Source organism: Pogona vitticeps, chromosome 3 (assembly GCF_051106095.1).
Source record: "Pogona vitticeps strain Pit_001003342236 chromosome 3, PviZW2.1, whole genome shotgun sequence".
NCBI lineage: Eukaryota > Metazoa > Chordata > Lepidosauria > Squamata > Agamidae > Pogona > Pogona vitticeps.
In genome coordinates this window covers 210700150-210723701 of record NC_135785.1, presented here as the reverse complement: position 1 = coordinate 210723701, position 23552 = coordinate 210700150, and the positions used below count along the sequence as shown (strand labels likewise).

The window sequence follows — 23552 nt, the reverse complement described above, 5'->3', positions numbered from 1 at the left end:
ATAATTTAAAGAGAGTGTTGGACAACCTGGCAGTTTCCAGACATGCTGGGTTACAAATCCCACCATCCCCAGGCAGCAGGTGAGTGGTGGAATTTGTAGTTCAACACCATCTGGAAATTGTCAGTTTGGGAAACTGCCCTTAAATTATTCTGTTTAACAACATCTGCAATTTTTCCCCCACTGATCTGTTGCATCTTTTCTCTTCTTTCCACTCCTACCTATTCCCTGCAACATGCATGATATTCACTCATTTTCCAAACAGCACAGGTTTTGAAAGATAAAATGGGATAGAAATTCCTTTCAACAGTCTCATAAAATGTCCTTTAAAGGTAACTTTGGAAAAAAAACAATAACTAGAATATATTACTTACTACACCCAAAGTGTAGTGATTTTATGCCCACTGCCAAGTGCATTCTATCCAAGTCAAAACCAGGACCCCTTATTTTATAGAACCAGCCTACATTTTAATTCTATTAAGGATCCTCATTAAGGGGCATAATGCAATTTTAAGGTGCTGCAAAAAGTGAGAAGCCCAGCTTCTTGGCCCTGGCTTCAGAAAATTAAATGCATTGCTCTACAAGAGACAATTAAAAAATAGCTGAAATAATATCTCTCCATTGTCATAACTGTTTAACATTTGTTTATCACTATTACACTGAACACTGTGCCACTTCTCAGGACAGCAATTTTAACATAAATTATCAGATGGGGCTAATCTAGTCTTATGCTCCCTAATGCATAAGAGGCTCTCCATGAGTTTGAACATGAGTTGTTCATGAATTAGGCAATATATTTATTTGAACTACGTATAATGCTATCCCACTTTTACATTCATAAAGTGACATGGCCAGTGAGCAAAAGAAGCAAGGTAACACCTAGACTGATTATTTATTTAAGATATTTTACCCCTTTTTCTCCTTAAAAGGACCCAAGGCAGCAAGATTGACTGTCATAGACTGAATGTCATAAAGCTATAACTAAATTGGCATTTGTTTGTGGGAGACTAAAAGTGCCTGATCACTTTCAGCAGTAAAAGTTCTTTGAATGAAAAGTTCCTAAAACAAACAAGGAAGCATTGCTTTATTTTCATTTATGGAGCATTTCCATGTTAATTTCTAGGATCAAGTTTTCACATATATTCCCCCCAAAAGCTCCTTTATTTATAGTTGGTATCATCATTAAGGTGTTGTGTCCTTTCAGACATGCCTTTTGAAACCCACATTGCATAATTTCTTAGAAATAATGAGATTAGGATGCAAAATATAGGAACTTATGAGAGTGAACAGGAAGGAGAGTGCACTGTGTAACAATCCTCTTCCGAGGGTGACACAGTGGGAGTTTTTATTCTGCTTTGTCTTCAACACTGTCATTTGTTGCTGGGTTGTCAGCAGCATTTAGGCAAGAAATGCAAGGGCTTGAAGTTCCACATTCTTGACTTCTTGAAACAAGAGGGATGACCGAGTTCATAATTGGCACTGCATTTGTTTGGACTTTAAGCTCATGGTTGTTAGCCTTGTCCAGCTGTAAGCCATCATCCTTTATCTGGAATTCTTTAAGCTCTTTCACTCTTAAAGGTGGGCCAAAAAAATCATATTCTAGTGTATCGTCCAGATTATCTTCCCCAAGGCGAGAATGTCTCTCTTTCTTTGTGGAAATCTGGAAACAAACAAAAGTTGTGCAGTTAGCTCTTTCACATTTTCAGGGCCACCAATACAAGAAGTCATGCAGTACAGAGCAGCAGGGACATTGTCTTTTCAAGGCTGACATGTTTCTTTTTGGATGCAGTGCAGCAAACACACTAGTGGAGGACAATAAACAGAATTTTATTAGAGATAGAATGCATAAGCAGTAAGACAATAAAGCAGAGAGAAACGTCACAATCCTTCTGCTCACTGGGAGCCCCTAGACAACAGCATTGATGGACTTCTGGAATCAGTAGTTGAATAACACCGCCAGAAAATGTGGTCTATGCTGAGACAGAGCGATAGCCAGAATATTCAACCCTTATGTATCTTTTCAGGACATGCACCTGTTTATTAAGAACATGCCTGTACAGCCAACTTGGATGTTTATATTTCAGTAATTGGAAAAATGATAACATAACATCTCGTTAACGAACAAACTTATAACAAAATCAAACGTCATGAGATAAAAGAATGCAACATCAAAGCACAGCACCTGCTTGCTAGAAGGATCCAACCTGGATATTCCTTATCAGTAGTGAACTTTTCACACCAGAATATCTGGGGGAAATGGTGCTACACTTTCTTAAATGACCTCTGCTCATTTGGCCAAATGAGACTGGTTTCTGCTGATTTCCAATAGTGGAAGCCTTCCCCAGGTAACCACCAGGAACCCTGGATGCCTGTTAGTGTCCAACAGTAGCTTAAGTATCAGGTACGGAGATGAACATTGCAGCAAAACACACTAAATTTATTTGCCATTACAAACATCTTCCACATGGCTACTACAGGCACCTCTGTCCTTCCCCAACAACTGACATCAAAGGGAGCAAAACATTTGATACAAACCACCTGTCATACAGAATGCTAATTTGTGCAATTCTTCCATTGCAAATAAGCATTAAATTAATCAATCATCCAGTAGTTTATGTTGATTTTTTTCTCACAGAAGCAGAGTATAAACAATAAGGGGGAAGTCCAGTAATTAGTCCCAAATAAAGTAGACCTACTGAATGAATAAGAGAACTTATTAACTCAACAATAATTGAGTCAACAGGCCTACTATAGCAGTGACTTAACAAATTGAATTGGTGTTTTAAAAACTGAAATAAATTATTGAAATACAATAACAATTGACAGAGAAGGACCCAATGGTTTAATTTGGAGCCATGGCTTAAAAGGCCCTATTTCTCACACTAGCCCATCGGAAATCAAGCTAGAACAAGCTAGAGAGCTGGTAGAGAGACAGAAAACTAAATAAAAAGGTAGATAAAGATAGCTGAGATATATCTGTTGTCCCTCTTTGTTTTACCTCATCTGTTGCTTCCTTATCTTAGTCTGAGTCTCGCCACATAATTGTGGTCCTCAAGACTGCACACCCAAACTTTGCTCAGAAATGTAGCTAGATGTTGCATTCCAATCTTATATTTCCCTTAATTATATACTTCATGCAATAAACTTCCATTCATCATGTTCTTTGCCACATTACCAAGCACTGGCTTATAAATATAGCCAACACGTTACAGCTATTTCTTACATTTATCAAAATAGAGCTTCATTCTAGTCATTTTATATTGCCATTGAAAGTGGTACAAGGTTATGCAGATTATTTTTCTGTGATTGACAACAAGTGATAATGGGGAAAGCTGCACCTACTTTATTTCTTTTCATTACAGATGGCTGCTATTCAAAAGCAGAGAAGACTAGTTCAGTAAAGAAGTAGCTAGTTTATCTAATGTGGTTTGACCACAAGAACCCATTAAAACAGGTAATCCACCAGTGCTGAGCTCACTAGTTGTTTATTATTATTATTATTATTATTATTATTATTATTATTATTATTATTATTATTATTATTATTATTATTATTATTATTATTATTATTATTATTATACCCCGCCTATCTAGTCATTTCAACTCTAGTTTAGCAGCTTCCTTCTCAATTCAGATGTTGCTGTTTCAAAGATATTTTGGCCAGTGTGTTATTCTGGCTTCATTTTATAGTTAGAGCATGCCAGAAAGAGGCCCAGGCCTCTACTAACTTCAGAGATCACTTTTTAGTAGTAGTGAATAGCAATAATAATTTTTCTTTTCTGCCTGGAATATTAATCATTGTAGGTAGAAATACAACCAGTTAAGCTATTGCTACTACTGTAACTGATACAATTCATTTTACCATATGAATTTTTGATTTTGACTTCCAGCCATATGTTCTAGTACAAGCTTGCCAGATCCCTTGATGCTCACCAATAGGAAAATGTGCTTTCCATCCTAAACTTTAAGGGGAACCACTAGCTGTTAATTCAAGGGGGGGGGGGAACTTACCTCTTCATCTGATACTATGTAGTCAGAATCCTCCATTTTTGTCCAGCTGTAACGCAAGTTCCAGGGGAGGAAACTAAAAAAGAGTTAGCTGAGCTGCAGCTGTTTGCTATAAGAAGTCCAAATAGGAACCCAGGATTAAGAAACTTTGTGATGCAGTGGGGACAAAATGGAAATAATGGGAAGGACACAAAACCACTAACAGTTATTTGTAGGTAGCAACAACTACAGAGCAAAGGCACTGTTCCCTTTTTAACCTGGTACCTGAATAATTAGCAGAAGGAATTAGGAAAATGTCTTCAACACAAGTACATATGGAGAGAAAAGGCTGAAGAATTGGACTCTATCCTCTATGCTAAAGAATCATTACATCCCAGTTGCATCTGTAGCTAGGATAGCCACATAAAATAGAGACATGGATATTGTCAAGAGACTGGAAAACTGAGGGATCATGGATTCTGGTGCTCTTCTGGAAAAATTCTGGGTTTGTAGTCAGTACTTGGAAGGACCTAGAGTGGTGAGTAATGCCCAACAGTCACTGGAAAGGAGGAACACCTGTTTATCAGTGTAAGAATAGCCTTCAAGGCCAGGTGAATGCTTTTATTGATACTAAGGTACTCCGGGAAGATGATTTTCAGCTGTATAGGGGAAGGGGCCTGAAACTGCTCTTTCTTTTCTGAATGTTTGTGATGACTCCATGCCTGGGTGAAAGATCTGGAAGAGTTCAGAAGCAGAAGCTTTAGGTAAAACAACAACAACTGGGGACAGAAGGCACTTTGGTTGGCTTAATTATCTCTCAGGAAAAATTCTAGGTGTCTTTGCTGTAACAAATGCCCTTTGTGTATGTTTTGAGAATATGCTAGGGTTTAAGTACTAGATTAGTTTAGCTATCTTTTTTGCTTGTGTGTGTATCTGTTTTGCTCTTGCCTCAGGCTTATAACAGATTATTTACTCCAAACCTTTTTGACTGCCTTTGCAACTGCTGAGATTGTTTCTGGAACTATTCTGCTCTTTTTGACCTTTTAACCATGATTAATAAAACTTCTTCATATAGGTATTTAAAATTTTGGAATAAGAGGGTTTGTGGCACTGTACTTAAAATGAGGCCTTGCCTTACCATCTACTGGAAGTGTGTACACTTTTGTGGGTGTGGGTTAATTCACATCAACCTTTGAAGGGTTGATATGAGAGTCAGAGTGAATTTTTAGCAATTCCCTGGAAACACTGCTTAGTTGGATAAGATTAAGGTGTTGGGAAGGTAGATTCCCCCAGCCATCACAACATTTGGCCTTCCTGGTTTCACCCACACCAGGACAACCAGGGTAGTGTGGCTGAGTGTTTAGAGTGGGTGTCCCTGAACCAAGTGATCCTTGTAGGTATCTTGTAGGTTTACTATGCAAAAGAGATAATTTTTTGCAGGCATAACTTTCCTTACAAGTGACACCAACTGAGATCTCCTCTTCTGGACAACTCTTGAAGATATAAGACACACAGATATCTGTTTTATGTGATCACACTGTTTGTAACTGTTACAAACATTTGAGTACTGATGAATTTCATTGGAGCAGGCCAAATTAATTCATACCTGTCTCTACTCAAGAGTCAGACAGATTACGTATACAAAGATCTGTCAAAATGCAGTGAAATTTGTGCTGCCTATGAAAACCATAGAAAAGCACTTACAGAAGCATTCACACAAGAAGATCCACACATTTCAAAGATCCTTTTTCAGTGATTTTTTGCAGGTGTCATTACAGAAGATATAAGATCTATGTACCGTATAGTGCACATTTAGAAATGGTGCACCACTATATAGCAACTCTTTGATCTGGACCCTAGTAGAGGCGATGAGGAACCTTAATTCTTTGCTCCCTATGTTGGCCTGGCCATCATCCAAATTTTTCCCAGCTGTCACTATTTTTCTTGCCACTTCTTTCCATATATAACTTCTGGCAGTAAAAATTGCAGGCATTTGAGACACGTGTGTATGATCTGGATTTTGGGACCACAAAGGGGGAAGAATCTTAAACCACCTCATTAGTGTAATGGTACCCCAATCCAGATTGGGCCTTTTGTACTTACTGCAGCTGTTAACCAAAAGGGTTGCTGTTCTTTATATCCTTGGGAGAGGGACCATGAGAGGAGAGAGCAAGAGCGCCCATCCAGACTACTGACAAGAAGACCAAACACCAATAATTTGGGGTTAAACACTATTCATGTAACATTTATTGATGAGACATAGGATATAAGACAAAAGGTACCAAGAGACCTCTCATTCATACTTCTCATTCACACAAGATACTCATCCAAAAGGCCCTTCTCTGGCAGGTGATCAGTCCTCAGCAAGGGTGATGGGAGCAATCATTGCAGCACTGTCGAAGCCCAGCTGTTTCTTCCTGGGTCATTCTTCTTATAGGCATAGAAGTCCCTTGTGGGCAAGCAGGGGTCAGACTCTGGTTTCCTGGGCAGATGCAATCTGTTGCCATGCAGGAATGCTTCCTTTCACGTGTACAGTTTGTTCCATCTGCCACAGACATGGCTTCAGCTAGCCTGCTTCTTCCTTCTTGTCTGAACAAATAAGTCCACATTTAGAATGTTCTTTCCACGTCTGTTGTTTGTCACTAATATAGAAACTTGAACTCTTGCAATTCTTTGCAGATTTGTATCAGGCTCTCCATACCAGCTTCCCTTGCGATTTCTCCATCTTCTTCTCAGGTCTGGGGTGCTGGTCTTTCTGAAACCAACACACACTCTGTCACTCATAACTTAGCTCATCATCACGATGTTATGTCAAGTGAATTCTGCGTTATGGCAACTCTTTCCAGTGTATTCCAAGTACAGAGTACTCAAGAGTGGTTGACCATCCCATGTAAACCACTTCTGGGGGTGCCCTGGGACTGTGCAGCTTGCCAAAGGCTACACAGGCTGGCTCTTCTCCTGGAATTCACTGTGGGGAATCATAGTCCCACACTCTGGCTCCACAGTCAGATACCTAACTCAGTTAGCCAGCCAAAACTTAAAAGAAGCATATCTTGTGGTCCAATATTGTTGTTCTTATAGATTTATCTGTCTGTCATGAAAGCAGAGATGAAACCAGTCCCAATGGGATGCTGCTAAAAATGCTGGGGATAATGTACAATATACGAATGGTTAAGTGTGAGACCCAGAAAACAAAGTGAGCATTCCTTCTACATAAGCATACATGATGAATCATGCTGTTTTTGCTGCTTTCCTCATGTGTGTTATCATCATCATAAAGGTGATTGTGGAACCTGCACATATGGAGTGCATCTACATTGTCCAATTACAGCAGCTTCATGTGATCTTTGACTGCCATGGCTTTAGCCTATAGAATCCTGACATTTGTGTTTTGGTCAGGTACTTAGAATTGTCCCTGAGAGAGCTCCCCAGTAATGACAGCAGAAAATTCTGAGTAACTTTACCATACTATGAATCCCACATTTTCTTAAGTTGCCGTATGATTGATTGAAGCAACATTAAATGGCTATTAACTGTGTAGCATAAATTACATTCATGGAAAATAAAGGCCACACAAGACATTCAGAAGTCACTGTTTTGACTACAACTCAACAACCCCACAGCTAGCCTGACCACAGATATGGAAGTTGTAGTCCAAAAATATACTCTCCCTGCCCCCACGCCTAAACTCAGTGCTTTATTTCTAGATTGTTATTAATCATGCAATGAGTCCCAGACAGAGCCTGTGGCATCTTCTTTTTAATTACTTGGTTGGTTTCTTGGTTTATCTTGAAAGCACCATCCTCTATATCTATGAGAAATTCAGACATGGTGATGAGGTTAATAAAGATTTCAGCCCCCTTCCCCAATGATTTAACTAGCCCCCTTGGTTCTTTGTAGGCTGTTCATAAAAGGCAGCTGTTTCATTATCTCAATCTACCCGTGGAACTATAAAGAGCAAGCTAGCATTTAATCTATTTTTAAAGGCTCCTTGTAGAAGATGTTAATGTGCATTTGAGATAAAAAAAATTGCATCTGAACTTTAAATAAGTCAGAATTGTGGATTCCCTGGATGTTGGAGTAATGGAATTGTTGGTTTTTCATTTTATATCAATAAACCATTCTGTTCAATTTAATGTTGTTTTTCTCCACTGATGATTTTGGCTGTTATTCATCATTTAATTTCTGTTCAAAGTCATTGGTTTCTAAACTCTTGTCTAATACTCCTAACAGCACTAGCAGGGCAGGATGTAAATTGGAGTTGATGGAGCAACTGGTTTTAGGCAGCACCATGGTGGAGGAAGGAGTACAGACGAAGATAAGAACTAATATCTGAATGAAACATACTTTTCCAAACATTATGCTGATGATTGTGTCATGGGATGCTATCTGGGCTCTGCTTCAGGTGGCAAAAAGGCTTGGGTGACACTGATTCAGTGCCATACTATTTTGAAGGGAACTCGAGTATTTCTTTACTTAGCAACAGAAATTCACTGCTACAGTGGATATCAATGGGTACTAGTCATGATATCTGATAATCTTCAGTGATAATCTTCAGACAGTTGTATGTACCTTACATATACTAGGGTGCTGGGGAATATGAGTGGGAAAGTGTTATTATATTCGCACCCTGCTAGGCAGGTGGGATTCCCATAGGCACCTGGTTGCTCATGATGGGAATAGAATTCTGAACTAGGTAAGCCTTTGGTTCTTAAGAACAAACTGATACTGCAGTAGATCATGGCGGGCGGGGGGGAGGAAAGCTGGGTTTTCTCATATGAGTACATGAAAAGAGTGTCATAGGTCAGTGTTAGTATTTGCTTCACATCTCATCCAGCTCCAATTCCAGCAAGTAGCCCCAGGACAATTGCTTTCAATCAGAGTATTAACGTAGACAAGCCATTGGTCTTAAAACAGCTTCGTATGTTGTTCTTTAAGTAGCAGACACCCAAAGTATGACCCTAAAATAGTGGAACAGAAAGAGGCTCCCCCCATTCTAATGATGTACATTCCCCAGAGGGGTGCATTTGTGACATCACCAAGCTTCCTTCAGGTGAGTTTCAATCTTACAATAGTACACAGGAGCTCCTGCCCATGGATCTGTCTCTGCTAATACTCAGCCAGACACCCAGCAGGCTCCTTCATTCCATTGTCTAAACACTCAGGATCCCTGAGACTGTTCTCACACTGTGGAAGGATTTTACATTGGCCTTTTGTTAGGACTAACTTTTCAGTTGTGACGTCACTACTGGTTGCCAAATGGAAACTTTTTTTAAAAGTGCAGTTGCCATTAAAAAGGCAAATTTTACATTTGGGTTAGTTGAAGACTGAGAAATAAATCTGCCAATATTGTACTATCCTTATAAAAAAAATTGTAGCATACTTTGTACAATCCTGGATATTGCACTTACAAAAAGATATTATAGCACTGGAAAATGTTTGTAAAGCCGCAACTAGAAGGACCAAGGCACTGGAGCAACTTCTCTGTAAAGTACGTTTGCAATATCTGATGCTCTTTAGCTTAGAGAAGAGACCACAATATAGCCGTCACAATATAGGTGCATTGGTATTATGTGTTCAAGAAGGGTAGGGGACATTTATCCCCCTGGAAATATTAGAACCCAGAATAGTCATCTGAAGCTGATCAGTGAGAGATTCAGGATGGAGAAAAAGGACACATTTGTTCACCCAGAGCCCAGGTAAGCTGGGATTCATATTCTCAAGGCACAGGTTGGCCATAAACTTGGATGGCTTTAAAATGGGATTAGACAAATTGATGAAAGATAAGGCTGTCAAATGCTACTACTCATGCTGTTGCCTCCAGTATCAGAGGCAATAATAGTCACAGGAGAGCATGAACAGAAGTTTTTATTGTGCTTCAATCCTGCTTTCCTTAGGCCTCCTGCTGATCACTCTATAAGCAGAATGCTGGACAAGACAGGCCTTTGGTCTGACCTAGCAGGGCTCTTCTGTTCTTCAGTGTGCAGAAGAGGAATAAAAATTCATCACTGACTTATTTCACAGAGATACTGTACTGTATGTGGCACACTCTGTAAATGCTTAAAGAGAAATTTACAATATATTAGCCAGAATCCTGTTGTTTCGCATACTAAATTGCATTAGAATGGGCCCAAGGAATTAATGAGAGTTTAGTGAGTCAATAGCTCCATAAGTTCTACTGATTCAAATGGGGCTACTCAAAGTGCAACTTATTTTAGCATTTGTTGTTGTTGCGATGTGCTGTCAGGTCACCTCTGATTTATCGTGACCCTATGAATGAGCATTCTCCAAAATGTCCTGTCCTCAACCACCCTGCTTCACTCCTGTAGACTCAAGTTTGAGGCTTCCTTTAGAGAGTCAGTCCATCTGCCTGGTCCGCTGATGAGCTCTTCAGCAGCATGGGCCGCCAATGTCTCATTCCTGGGATAATGGCAGAGAGAGCAGAGAAGATGGGGGGGGGGAGCACTTAAGCCAAGACTCCTCCTACCTTCAGCTTCTTCCTTTTCGGCAGCCCACCTGCCTGCCCTGAATACTACGTAGTGTGAATTTTACTGGTTGCCTGTTTGCAGCCGGATAGGAATTTTTGACCCGCATCCTGATTGGCCTTTGGAAGTGGGGATTTTTCACCTATCCCACACTGGACCAGGTGTGTTGGCATAATGAGTGGTGGTTAAATTTGGTCACACAGGCGAGTAATGCAGATATAACAGGTTTTGGTGAATCCCCTCACAAACACAGGTAAGGTGTAGCTCATCTGATCTCCCAGCGCTGTGGTTTGTGCAATTACGGTACTTGGGGGAGAAGATCCACTGGGGCTGCTCCAGGGCCAACAGTCAACAAGACTGAGCCCCCCCCCCCTGCAGAACCTAATTCCGCATTACAGCAGAACCTCCCTTTTTTCCTTTGAGGATAAATATGAATATTCAGTAAAGTGTGGCCCATGTTTATTCCAAAACAGTTGTCTCATGTCTTATTCCGGAGTAAGGGGACAATCATATTTGGTCCTCATCTTTTCCCTGCTGCCTCCCACCTTTCCCAGTATTATGGTATTTTCCAGAGAATCCTGTCTTCTCATGATGTGACAGTAAGTTGTAATTAGAATAGGTTCAGTTAAATCAAGAGTTGACTCAATGGATTCAATGGGCTTGTTCTAGTGCAATTTAGTACCCTAAAGCAGCAGGATTTTGGCCACTGCCTTAATGAAGGCTACTGTGCCAAAAGGAATAGGTAGGCCAATGCCCTCCAGATGTTTTGGACTCATGGGTAATTTTTTCAATTATTATGATTACTGTAATTTTGAAAGAAAGAAAGAAAGAAAGAAAGAAAGAAAGAAAGAAAGAAAGAAAGAAAGAAAGAAAGAAAGAAAGAAAGAAAGAAAGAAAGAAAGAAAGAAAGAAAGAAAGAAAGAAAGAAAGTTGTATTCCAGTCCATCTGGAGAACACCAACTTGTCTATTTCAGAAATGATGTGTTAGTTATTCCTGAAATGATTTCAGGATTCATTGTGTGATTGGTAAGAAACTGAGAAATAGTAAAGAGATACCAAAGCTTGTCTAGTCTTCAGAACCTGCCCTACTACAGTATTAGGCAGAATGAAGCCACTGTCTTAGCTAACAAATGTTGCTGTTGTCTCCTGTGGCCTTACCATCATTTCCTTCTCCTGTTATAGGGAGCCACATCTGCTGTACAACCTGTCCTGCAGTCCTTAAACTTGCCTGCTCCTCTGAGCTGTGGTAGAGGACACTATCCCACCACCACTGTTGAAGGAAGTTTCAACCTGCTTTTGAACCTGGAATGGAGAAACCAGTCTGGATTTTGTATTTGGAACACTGGGTCTTTTTTGTTATTATTACAGCTGGGGATTCTGGGGACTGTAGTCCAAAAAGTAGCATCCCCACTACTGGCTCTACTCATGCTTGCCTTATTCTGTCTGGGGCATCATAATGACTTGGGCCAACTTGTTCCTCATAACCTCACAGAGGTGGCTGCAGCAAGCATGCATGGTTGGGCAATGCATTCTGTGCCTGCCCAGAGGTACTTTTCATGACCACCCCTGATATCAAATCAGGTTCGAGGCTCAGTTGGTTTAAGTTCTGGCTAAAGGGGAGGCGAGCCAGAACGAAGCCAGCGGAGCGAAACTGTCAAATTAGGGTGCATGTTGGAGAGCGAGTGGGCTTCGTGGAAGGGTTAAGGATCCGCCTTAACCAGAGTAGTGGGAGAAATGGGGGAGGCCGCAGCTGCCTTCGGTGCCAACTGCGCTTTGGCAACGTCGCCCCCTTTTTTTCATGGCCTCTGCGGCGGCTCTTGGAAATCCCTCTTGGTGAGGAGGGGGGCTGCTGAATCCGCGGCTTCCAGGACCCCTCAGCCCAGCCCAGCTCTGTCCTCACAAAAGCTGCAGCGCGGCAGTTTTCTCTCGAGAAAAATCAATAAGCGCGCGGTTGGCCGAGGCGCTGGGCTGACAGGAGCCTATAAAAGCAGGAGCGGCGCGACGGGCTCTGCCTCTCTCCCCGTGTTGCGGCTTCAGCGGGCGCGAGCAGGGGAAGGCGAGAGACCACTCTCGCCCCGCCGCCAGCCCCTGCCTCAGCATCTCTCTCATCCTCCCTCCCTCCCACATCTCCACCTTCGGACCCAAGCGTCCCGCCTTCGCTCGCCTCAGACAAGTCGGGGGCTGAGGGGAAAAGGCGAGCACTTCGTCCGCGGGTTTCTTTCGCTTCAGGGACATGAGCGGCGCGGCTGCGGCCGGGGCAGAGGCGGGGTCTGGCGGCCGCCGAGGCTGCTCTTGCTTTCGCCGCAGCGGCTGGGTACTTTGAGAACCTTCCCGGTCCGACAGGGGGACCCCGCTTTGGAGCACCCTCGTCCACACAGGGCGTGCTGGCCGTCGCGTAGGCGTCGCTGCGGGGTGAGCGCTTGGCCGCCCGCCCGCCCGTTTGCTGCCACCTGCCTCCTCCTGTCACTCTTCGAACTTCCCTTCGAACTTGCGCGAGGCTGCCCGATTCAGGCCGGTGGCCTCCACCGTCATGCTCCTTTCCCGGCCCGGAGGGTCTCCCCGCCTGCTCCTGCTGGGCGCGTGCTTGCTGTGGGCGCAGAGTTGCCTCTCCCAGCAAGTCCTGAGTGGTGAGTAAGGGGCAAAGGAGAGAACTTTACTCTGGGGCTTTCTTGGGGGTGGTGGGGGAGTAGGCAAAGGAATCAATCCCGTCTTTGAATGTTCCGGATTTTCCAAGATATCCAGAGCTATCCTTACTGCTCGCTAGTTTGTATCCCCCCCTTCTTCTTCTGAAAAATCTTAGCTGGTTGCAAAGTGAGCTGAATTACAGTACTTCGAAAGAGAGAGAAAAAAAGGCAGCTCCCTCTGAAAGGAGGGGAACCTCCTCATTTCAAACCTAGAGTGCGATTATTTAGCCAGAAAGCAAAATGCACTCTGTGCATATCTTGGGAGTATCCTTCCTTCAGGGGCATTTGCTGCAGGTTTTGGAGAGACGGTGTCGTGAGCCAGTGTCCAGATGCTGCCAGTCCAAGTGGTCCAGCAAGTATGGGAAACTTTTCAGCTTCGTGCTTAGAAATTCTGCTTACTGGCTGTGCTACAGGTCTCTGAATGAACTGTATTATTATCATCTTCCATGACAATGGTAATGCTGCATGGATGCCACTGAAGAAATGTCTGATGAATGATGCGCTGTTCTGTGCAGAATATCCCTTGAGCCATTGTGTCACAGCACAGAGTTCTTCACATGAATGTCTACCGAACTTCAGTTGTCATTAGTATTGGGAAGTTTTGTTTAAGCAACATTTCCCTTTATACCATCTTTCCAAATGGAATAAAAGCGAACTGTATCTGAGGATAAAATGTGTTTTTATGATGATCCATCTCTGCTTAACTAATGACAGCAGGGCTGAGAAAACTCGGCTCCTAAGGCTCAGGCTGCAAGACTATCTGTCCATCAGCAATTATTGCAGTGGGGAAAATGAATTAAATACTGTACTGGTATAAACAGTCTTAAGCAGACTATGTCTCATTGTACATAAACTTCTAAACAGGAAATCCTGCAACAGAACAGGAAATGATGATTTTGCTTTATTCTCATTATATATGGGTGTAAATGATTTCTGCTTTACAGAGTATATTGATGAAACAAAGGTATTAAACTATAGCTCCCAAACTCTTTCCCCATCTTAACTTTTCCATACATTTTTATTTGCATTTGCATTCAAGTTTATAGATTTTTTAAAAATTCTGACACTGAAAATCATAGAATACGAAAGCGGTTGAGGTTAACAGAATACCCTATACCTACAACTAGTGCTGATCCAGTCGTACCTTGAACATTTGTTTCTGAGTAAATAGATATTAGGGTGACCCTTCCCAGAATCCAGTGAAACTGGAGAATTCTGACTTACTGTTAGGGAGTTCTACTCACGTTCTTCACATGTAACATCATTGTACCGCTATGAAGACGATATTTTAGGCTATAATTTCAAACAAATGATTAGAGTTTTGGCTCACCTACCTGAGACAGTTGTGGGACCAGAGAAATTTTGATTTCAAAACAAAATGAAAGATTCTTGTCACTGGCATTTTAGGATTTCACTGTGGGGTACCAACAGGACTCATCTCCTATGGGTGTCAGATCTTCCTTTAACTCTTTTCTGGAGCACAATAAAGCGTCATGCGTGGGAATAGCATGTTAAGCTTTAGAAGTAAGCCTTGAAACTGACCCGTGAAAAGCAAAGAGCCAGGTGGTACATTCAGTGTGTTGACTCTCACAGGACAGTGAATTCACTGCAGAGTCAGAATCATAATTTTGTAACATACTAACAATGACATTATAACAACAAAACCAGAAAGAAAACAAAGTGAAAATGTTATGGAACTTGTACTCCATGTGTCTGAAGAAGTGGATTGTAAATGGAAGCCTTCACTGAAATAAATATTTTAGTCTTTGTATTTTTGTTTTGTTTCTGTGCCCCCCCCCCCCCGGCTGAAACAGACTATCATAGTTATCTTTCTAAAAATGGCATTCATGAGAATCACAGGTATGGAGGACTATTATACTGCAGTTCCTGGGAAGGGAGAAGAGTTTACCGTAGAGATATATATCCTAGTGGTGAAAATAATATGTAGTTCTTAATATTACTACAACTAGTACTGGTACAATTTATAAACTACTTGCCATCTGCAAAGAATTGAAGAATGGTATATATATAATATGGAAAAAAACCCAAAACAAAACCCTCCACAATTACCATAAGAATAACAGGAGGATCACAAAATGAATGATAGAAAAAATATTCAACCAGAGAACAACAAACAAACTAATCATTTAAAACATATTCTTTTGTATACACTAATACACACACAGGAATTTGAGATGATCCCAGGAAGCTTAGTTTGTATTGGCCTTAATGAGCATAGTCTAGGGTGAACATTTACAGTATTTATGTCAAGACTTCTTGGTGGTGGCACTCTGTCACTTAAATTCTCTCCCAGCAGAAAGCCAGTTGTTTCTCTCAACAGTTATCATTTAGAAGCTACAAAAATTACACATAGTTGTACATGTTTTGGGGGAGGGTCAACTGCTTCTTCTCTTTCTTTTGGTTCCTGATCTTTCTCAGGGAAACTAATATTAACATGCCCACTCTGCAGAATGTAGACTGAAAAGCTATGTTACAATTTTCAAGCCTTTTTCCTGGAGTAGGCAACCCAAGGAAGAAAAGCTGTATAGGATGAAAAGCTCTATGAACATTTTGTGTACAAGTTTCCAAAAGATGTACCTTCACCTTTTGAAATAAAACAAAAGGAAGAGGATGGAGTTAGCAATGATTGTCTCAGGAAACGAAGGTCAAAACCATCCATACTGTGTGGAAGAAAGACAGAGAAGAAAGACAGGAGCAAAAATCAACTCATTTGAAATCTGGTGTTGGAGGAGAGCCTTACCAGCCAGAAAGGCAGAAAAGTGTGCACTCAATGAAGTCTAGTCTGAATTCAGAGCAGCTCTGAGTCAACTAAGGCTATCCTACTATGAACATATAATGAGAATACAGAACTGACTAGAAAAGACAATGTTGCTGGGAAAAGTAGGGAGGGCAGTAGGAGAAGAGGAAGGCCTAACATGAAACAAATTATCTCATTAAAGGAAGCCACAGCTGTTAGTTTTCAAGACCTGAGCAGGACTTACTGGAAAAGAAAATATTTTGAAGAAGGCGGGGGGGGGGGCAGTAGGAAGAGATGCTCTTTGTATGCAAGATCTAAGCAGAGCTGTTAATGACAGGACAATCGATAGGTCATTAACTCATACAGTCATGGTATATTCAGAAGTGACTCGATAGCACATAACATCTTTGGATTTTGTTTCTTAATTACCAGGCTATTATATACTGACAAGATGGATGAAATGGTTGAAACAAGATATAGGCATCAAAGTTTTGCTAACATTGAGTAAGACTATCCCCAGCCAAAAAAGACTATCCCCAGCCCCCCTCAAATACAATCCTTTCCAGTAATTTCACAGCTTAACTTCTGAATATTTGTTCTTTATTCTATTTTAAAACATTTTTTAAAATATTTGTACAATCAGGTACAGAATTCATTTGTAATGCCTGTTTGGTCAGAAGGAGTTGAAAAATTCTCCCCCTGAGAGTCAGCTAATTGGGTCCTGGTTGACAAAGTTGCTTGTAGAACTGAAGCTGATTTCCTCTTTGAAGTCTTACATCAGGAGCCTCCTCACAGAAATCCTGAGATAATGTTTTCTGAGAGCACCCTGGGCTGGGACAAACACAACTGCTCTGTGCTTATGTAATGCAGAAATTCTTTGAATATGTGTTACAGAACTGTGTGCTAATTCCCTGGAGATACGTGACAAAATGTTCCTTTCTGGCAGACGTCCATTACTTTCTTTAAACCAAGCTTGGAGTTTTGAGTCTAAACAAAGCCTGTCTTTTGACTCTGTTTTTGTGACTTTTCATTACCCTCCAAAATCTGTTGCAACAATGTCTCTTCTTTGGAATGTTCTTCTTGGTAATTCTGTTACACACTTGTCTGGTCTTATAACGAACTGGTTGTTTTTCCCTTGAAGATCAATATTTCAGTCTCTGCAGCCTGGATTCCTTCCAAATTAAAAAAAAAACAAAAAACGAGTGGAACAAACTTCTCTTTCATGATAAGCAAAATTGGTCTTTACAATATGTATGAGGTACTTTAAATCCAGGGTCATTTAAGGTTGCTTGTTTCTGCATGATGAGGTAGTGATAAACAGTTTTACTTTTAAAAAATTTAAAACCCTCTCTCCAAACTTATTTTACTTATTTATTTAAAATATCTTTGTTTCTCCTTTCTCCTTAAAAAGGACCCAACTTTGGCACAGAGAAAGAGCAGATTGTCTTCTATATCAGTGCCAAATTTGGTGCTGATCCAAAGTTACAATTTTTTTGTTTGAACTGCCGCTATGTAATGAAATTAAATGAACCAAGTTCCTGGCAACACAGAATGTTTTGAGGTGATATTTACTTATTAAAATATCCCTCCTCAATGGCAGCTGCCTGACCTACCAGACCATTTCAGATGAAACTCCTCTGGGTAGCTACCCCAAGAAAGGCCCACAAATCTTCTACAAGAGGTAGGGCCTTCTTTGTTTTGGCTCCATCTCTGTGGAACCAGCTCCCAGAGGAAGTTTGCCTGGCCATTCAGGAGGCATCTGAAGATGTGGCTTTTCAGGGAGGCTTTCCACTCCAACCCTAGCTGAGTTGAGTTGATTGTACATCTCTATCCAGTTACTGTAATTTTTATTATTATATTCATTTTTATCCTATGTTTAGTTTCATCATTCCTTGGGTGCCTTATATCCCTATGTGTTTAGTTTGTTACATAGTTTTTTATTATACTACATTTTGATTAAGTACTTACTGTAAACTGGCCAGAATAGTTCTTCGGCACTAATATCTGTGAAGATTCTCAGTCATCCAGATGAGGTTATTGACATCATGGAATACTTACCAAGACCTGTGGTACAAGGGCCCCTCTGCCCCTAACTATGCTCTTCTTTGATGTCTATGCTTTTTCACCTGTGCCATTCTAGTATGAGAGCAGTGATAAGACTGAAGTAATGTCAGACTCATTCTGGTAGTGGAATATATTCTACTCAGATGAAGAAAGCATGTTATTGGACACTGGTGACAGTGTCACCAGTGACAGTGTTACACAGAGATAGGCATTGACTGAATTCCTCCCAATCTGGAGCCAAAAATGTTAACAGTTGAAAAGGAATCCATATCCTTCCTGTTGAGCTTTCTCTAGCAACTTTGCATGAATTTTTAATCATAGAAATTGTGATTGTATGATTCTTTCACATTCCAAGCTGTTTGTTTGTTTGTTTGTTTGGTTTTTTTTGGCAAATATAGTTTGCCAAATCTTCATTTGGAAAATGTGCCAGTCTGTTTAAAAGTGTCAGTACTGAGAAAACTAGACAATAGTACCACTTCCAGCCCCATTATGCCAAGTGTTCCATTTGTCCAACTACTCTCTCAGTGTCTGTTAGAAGTGAAAAGAGTGGACTTGTGGAGCAGTTCTGCAGGAGGAGCAGTAACCCCAGTCTTTGCATTTCAAGAGACCATCCATTATAGTGGATGTAAATGGCACCAAAGTTGGTTTGCTTTTGCCAAAGCAAACCAACTAAAAACACAGTGAGGTTGGCTAGGAACTTGAAATGAGATGTCACCACAGTAGGTAGGGTAAGCTGATGATGTCCTAGTGTATTTTTCATTTTCATCTGTGATAAATAAGGCTTTAGATGTGCCATATTGGTACCTGGGATCAGTATTGCAAGGCTAAGACCAAGAAACTAAAGCTAAGTCCAGACATGGATGAAGTACTATTCATGGATGATTTGGTTGATTATGGTGTTTAGCTTTTGCTCAAACAAGTTGCACTTCCCTGAAAGTTCATATTTGCAATGCTGCTAATAGAGCCAGCTTTGTCACTGGAAGTCCTAGGGTATTTCATCAGCGAAGGTGAAACCCCGTGCATTTGGAACGTCATTGAAGTACCAGACTGCTGTTTGGCTGTGAGAAAATGACCCAAACATGAAGGAAGCAGACCACATCAGTCCCACAAGTTGTTGTTACATGCACAAAATGTCCTGTCTCCAATGACCCTGCTCATCTCTTCTAAACTCAAGGCTTTGACTTGGAGTCAACTTATCTTATATTTGGCATTCCTCTTTTCTTTCTGCCCTCAACTTTTCCCAGTGTTACTGTTTTCCAGTGAATCTTGCTTTCTCATGATGTGCCCAAAGTAAGACAACTTCAGTTTCATCATTTTTGCCTCCAGAGAAAGTACAGTCTTGATTTGATCTAGAATTCATTTGTTTGTCTTTCTGGTAGTCCAGAGTATCCACAAAGCTCTCCTTCAACCCCATAGAGCAAACAAATCTATTTTCTTTATTTATTATCCATATCGGGAAAATGATAATGTGGATGGTTTTGGCTGATCTCCAGTGACACATCCTTGATGATCTTTTCTAATTCCTTCATTGCTGCCCTTCTGAGTCTCAGTCTTCTGATTTTTTCACTCTCCATTTGATGATTAGATGAAGATATACAAAGTTTTAAACTATTTCTGTTTCATTATTATTAATAGTATTGTGTAGTTCTGCAATTGTGATTTTTTTCTTCTTAATGTTTAAGTGTAGTCCTGCTTCAGTACTTTCTACTTTCGCTAGAAGTTTTTTCAAATAATTTCTGCCTTCTGCCAATAAGATGTTGTTATCTGCATATCTTAAATTATTGTTGCTTCTTTCACCAATTTTCACTCCTCCTTCATCTGAATCTAGTCCAGCTTCCCATATGATATGTTCTAAATGGATAAAAGATTACATGCACCCTTGTTTGACGCCATTAACTATAGGAAACCATTATGCCTCCTCATATTCTGTCCAAACAGTAGCTTTTTATTCACAATACAGGTTACACATAAGGACAATCAAGTGCTGAGGTGCACCCATTTATTTCAGAACAGCCAATAGTTTCTCATGATCCTCACAACCAAAGGTTTTGCTGCATTCTATAAAGCAGAGACTGAAATTCTGAAATTCTTTCATGGTAGCCAGTGGATATTTGCAGTATGATCTTGAGTGCCTCTTCCTTTTTAGAATCCAACTTGAAATATCAAGTATTTCTCATTCCATATAAGGTAAAAGCATCTGTCACTTTACCTTGAGCATTACTTTGCCTGCATGGGAAATTTGAGCAATGGCCCTATAAGAGGTCCCAATTCTAAAGGGGAGGATAATCATGTGATTTGGCACCTTGTGGCTACTTATGAAAAAAATAGCGCCCTCACAGTTAAAGTAATATTAAAGGGCCGTATAGTTGGCACAGATCAAATACATAGTGAATTCCCATAAGACTGCACTGCATCCATGGGGGACTTTTAACTCTATATACCTTGTGATATGGAGGAATGTTTATTTCCCCAGCCACAATCTGGATTATTGTACAGGTGCTGCTTGCATACGAACAGATGTTCTAGAGTTGTGCCATCCTTTAGTTCACCACAACACTCTTTCAGGGCTTAGAAAAGCTCACTGCTCACTAGGGAATTCTGGGAGTTATTTATAGCCTATAAAAGTAATTATTCCAAGCTCTGTCTTCCTTAGTCCACTTTCTCCAACTGACAGAGTTACCAGCTTTAATTAATGGTGTATATACCTCCTTGATTATCTTTAGTCATCAGAGATTTTACCTTGTATGCTGTAGCTTAGGGTTTGAAATGTGCTCTAACACCACAGAGGAAAAAATGTCACCAATAAAAAGGCAAAAAATAAACTGACAGCAAACAGCAGTCATTAAGGCATAATGGCTTTGATTAATACATTGGTTGTTAAGTGGCTAGTAATAAGATTAGCTCACTCCATTCTTGCCCAGCAGATACTTAAAGTAATTGCATTTTTGCAAACTGCATTATCATCACTTTATATGCTTTATGATGTCATGGCGACAGCAATGCAGTTTATTAAACACTCAGCACTTTTTCCTGGCCCTTCCTTCACACTGTTCTTAAAAGTGTACTTTCGGCCAGCACAATCTATTATACTGTAAACACTAATACCAAAGAATTTGTTACCTAAATGTGGGATCATTCCAGGGCTAAAGTGTCAATTCCGTGCTCTTAATGCTTGCCATTTCCTGGTCACCTCTTGTCCAAATATTAATCAAGCCCAATCCTATTTAACTTCCAAAATCATTCATGTTTGAATGATGGTCCACAATAGATCAGAACTGAGCAATAAGGAACTTGCTAGTACCCAGACTCATTTATAAGGTCACAGACTTACAGCTGGCCTCATGGGGTGGCAATCTGCCTGTCCCTCCCCAAACTAACAGAGGGTTCACGATGCTAACATTGCTACAATTTTATCTTGGAATAGAGTACTGAAGAAAGAGGCCAGATACAGCCCAATAATTCTTAGTTTCTGTGCTTTATCATTTCCAGGTTATAAGTGCTTATTGAATATTTTATTCCCAAATGCTTGCAAAATTGTACACCGAGCAGTGACATGACTTTTAAAATTGGTTATTAAAATTCAGAAAACTAAGTCTTCCTGTGTTTTGAGCCTTTGTTTGTTGTAGATATAGATCTCAACTTGAGGAATGAGGAAAATAATTTATGTAAGTAGGGGAAATAATGGTTCTAAGGTCACCATTTATGCATTGCCAAAAGAAGAGAGGAAAGTTACTAATAGAAAATAATGCATAATTCACAGAGAGGGCAAGAGATGACATCACTTAAAATTGCATATATTAATTTAAATGTATGTATATATATATATATATATATATATATATATATATATATATATATATATATATATATATATATATATATATATATATATATATATATATATATATATATATATATATATATATATATATATATATATTTTGGTGAGGGACATCTTCCATTATTTCAAAATGCATCTCTGTATATCATGGTTCATAACTGCTTTATTATCTTACTTCACTCAGGGAAACAAAGTGGACACTGTTTTCTTCCTGTCTGGCAATCTTCATTAAAGCCTTTCTTTACCAATTCTGAAGTTTTATATCTTGGTACTGTCACCTTAGGAAAGCCTTTAGTCTTACTTGTGCCTTTTACCAAAACGAGCATGATACAGTAACAATTTGGAGCAAGAACTGTGGTTTTCTGCCTCCTCAGCCTTTTGTTTGTACTAGGCTTTTGTTAAACTCTTTTGATCTGGGAATGAATACTGAGGGACACAGAAGGAGACACTAACTCTCTATGAGAAATGGATTTATAATATCTTATGGAATGCAGAAACTGTGTCTATAAGAAGTAGGCTTAAATAAAAACTTCTCCTTTGTTCATTATATGTGGTTTCCTTAGGCCTCCAACTACAGCTGTATTCCCAACAATCCTAAAGTTTTCATGAAGGCTTTCACGGCCGGGATCTAATGGTTGTTGTGGGTTTTTTGGGCTCTTTGGCCGTGTTCTGAAGGTTGTTCTTCCTGATGTTTCGCCAGTCTTTGTGGCCGGAATCTTCAGAGGACTGAAGTAGGAACTCTGTCCATGCTCTCTTGGTGTTTGTTGGATAGTATTTATAACTGTGGGAACGGCTTTTGTCTTTTTCAGGAGATAGGGTGATCAGCATGTTAGACTGCACAGGGAAGCCATTGAAATCCATAAACATAAACAAAACTTCAAAGTGAAAGAAGAAGGCCTAAAATTAAACATGGCCAGGCACCCCATTTGGAAAAATACAACCTGCAAAAGGTCAACGAACTTTACCCAGCCACAAGGGCCAGGGATCATTGCACAAAAAAGACCAGCTAATGACACCCATCAATCACAGTGACAGATAATCTCTCCCTCCCCCCTCTCTTATCGCAACAAAAACATGCTGATCACCCTATCTCCTGAAAAAAGACAAAAGCCGTTCCCACAGCTATAAAAACTATCCAACAAACACCAACAGAAGTGGACAGAGTTCCTACTCCATTCCTCTGAAGATGCCGGCCACAGAGACTGGTGAAACGTCAGGAAGAACAACCTTCAGAACATGGCCAAAGAGCCCGAAAAACCCACAACAACCAATCCTATAAAGCATTATAAACCAAAGTCGTCTTATGAGCTTTGTGGCTGAGCGAAGATTTTTCTGGTTCATGTTCAAATATCTCTTAGTTGTCAAGTCACTCGTTCATATACTCTTTAGGCTTCATTCATTTATGGAAACAAAAGTCAGGTCATTTGTGTTAAGCAGAAAATTCCAAGTCTTGAATCTAGCTGTGGGTGCCACTTTTGTTTGGTCCAATGGAGTCCCAGAGAGAAGAGAGAATGCTCATGGTTTAAAACCATGGGTTCAGCTTGAGTTGTAGATCCAGTCATCCCCCATGAAAAGTTGCACGTCTATAATGAGCTTTGTGAAGTGACATATTATCAATTTGAGATAGAAAGGCAGTCAACACATCCTCCAGAAACTTTCAAAGCTGTGGTTGTCTGCCGAGATAGATCCCATTATTTAAGTTGCAGGGTCCATGTGATCAAGCAGCGAGTGAGGAA

At 40.3% G+C, this 23552-nt stretch overlaps 2 protein-coding genes across 7 annotated transcripts in view; one reads left to right on the top strand and one right to left on the bottom strand.

The window, feature by feature from the left end:
• Positions 1 to 215: 215 nt before the first annotated feature.
• On the bottom strand, positions 216 to 4092 carry LOC144587746 (uncharacterized). The gene is made up of 2 exons (XM_078388958.1): positions 4009 to 4092; positions 216 to 1657 (listed from the first exon to the last, which is right to left on the bottom strand). Exons 1-2 carry the CDS (start codon positions 4042 to 4044, stop codon positions 1343 to 1345), a joined length of 351 nt encoding a protein of 116 aa, XP_078245084.1. The 5' UTR covers positions 4045 to 4092; the 3' UTR covers positions 216 to 1342.
• A 568-nt stretch (positions 4093 to 4660) lies between these two features.
• Positions 4661 to 23552, top strand: part of CHODL (chondrolectin) — a 39985-nt gene continuing 21093 nt past the window's right edge. Inside the window, exon 1 of one of the 6 annotated variants that reach the window (XM_078388957.1) lies at positions 4661 to 4748. Coding sequence is in view for 5 of the 6 variants with exons in the window: in XM_078388954.1 (XP_078245080.1) it covers positions 13000 to 13096 (97 nt within the window). In the remaining variant the exon portion in view is untranslated. Of the gene's footprint in view, positions 4749 to 12404; positions 13097 to 23552 lie in introns of those variants that run through there. The other 5 variants (XM_078388954.1, XM_078388956.1, XM_078388953.1 and 2 more) reach the window with 5 other exon arrangements.

Excerpts from the sequence above, each read along its gene's own strand:
- LOC144587746 (XM_078388958.1), bottom strand. The coding sequence starts at position 4,044 with ATGGAGGATTCTGACTACATAGTATCAGATGAAGAG. Across the intron at positions 1,658-4,008 it reads ACATAGTATCAGATGAAGAG|ATTTCCACAAAGAAAGAGAG; the intron begins GTAAGTTCCCCC and ends GTTTGTTTCCAG.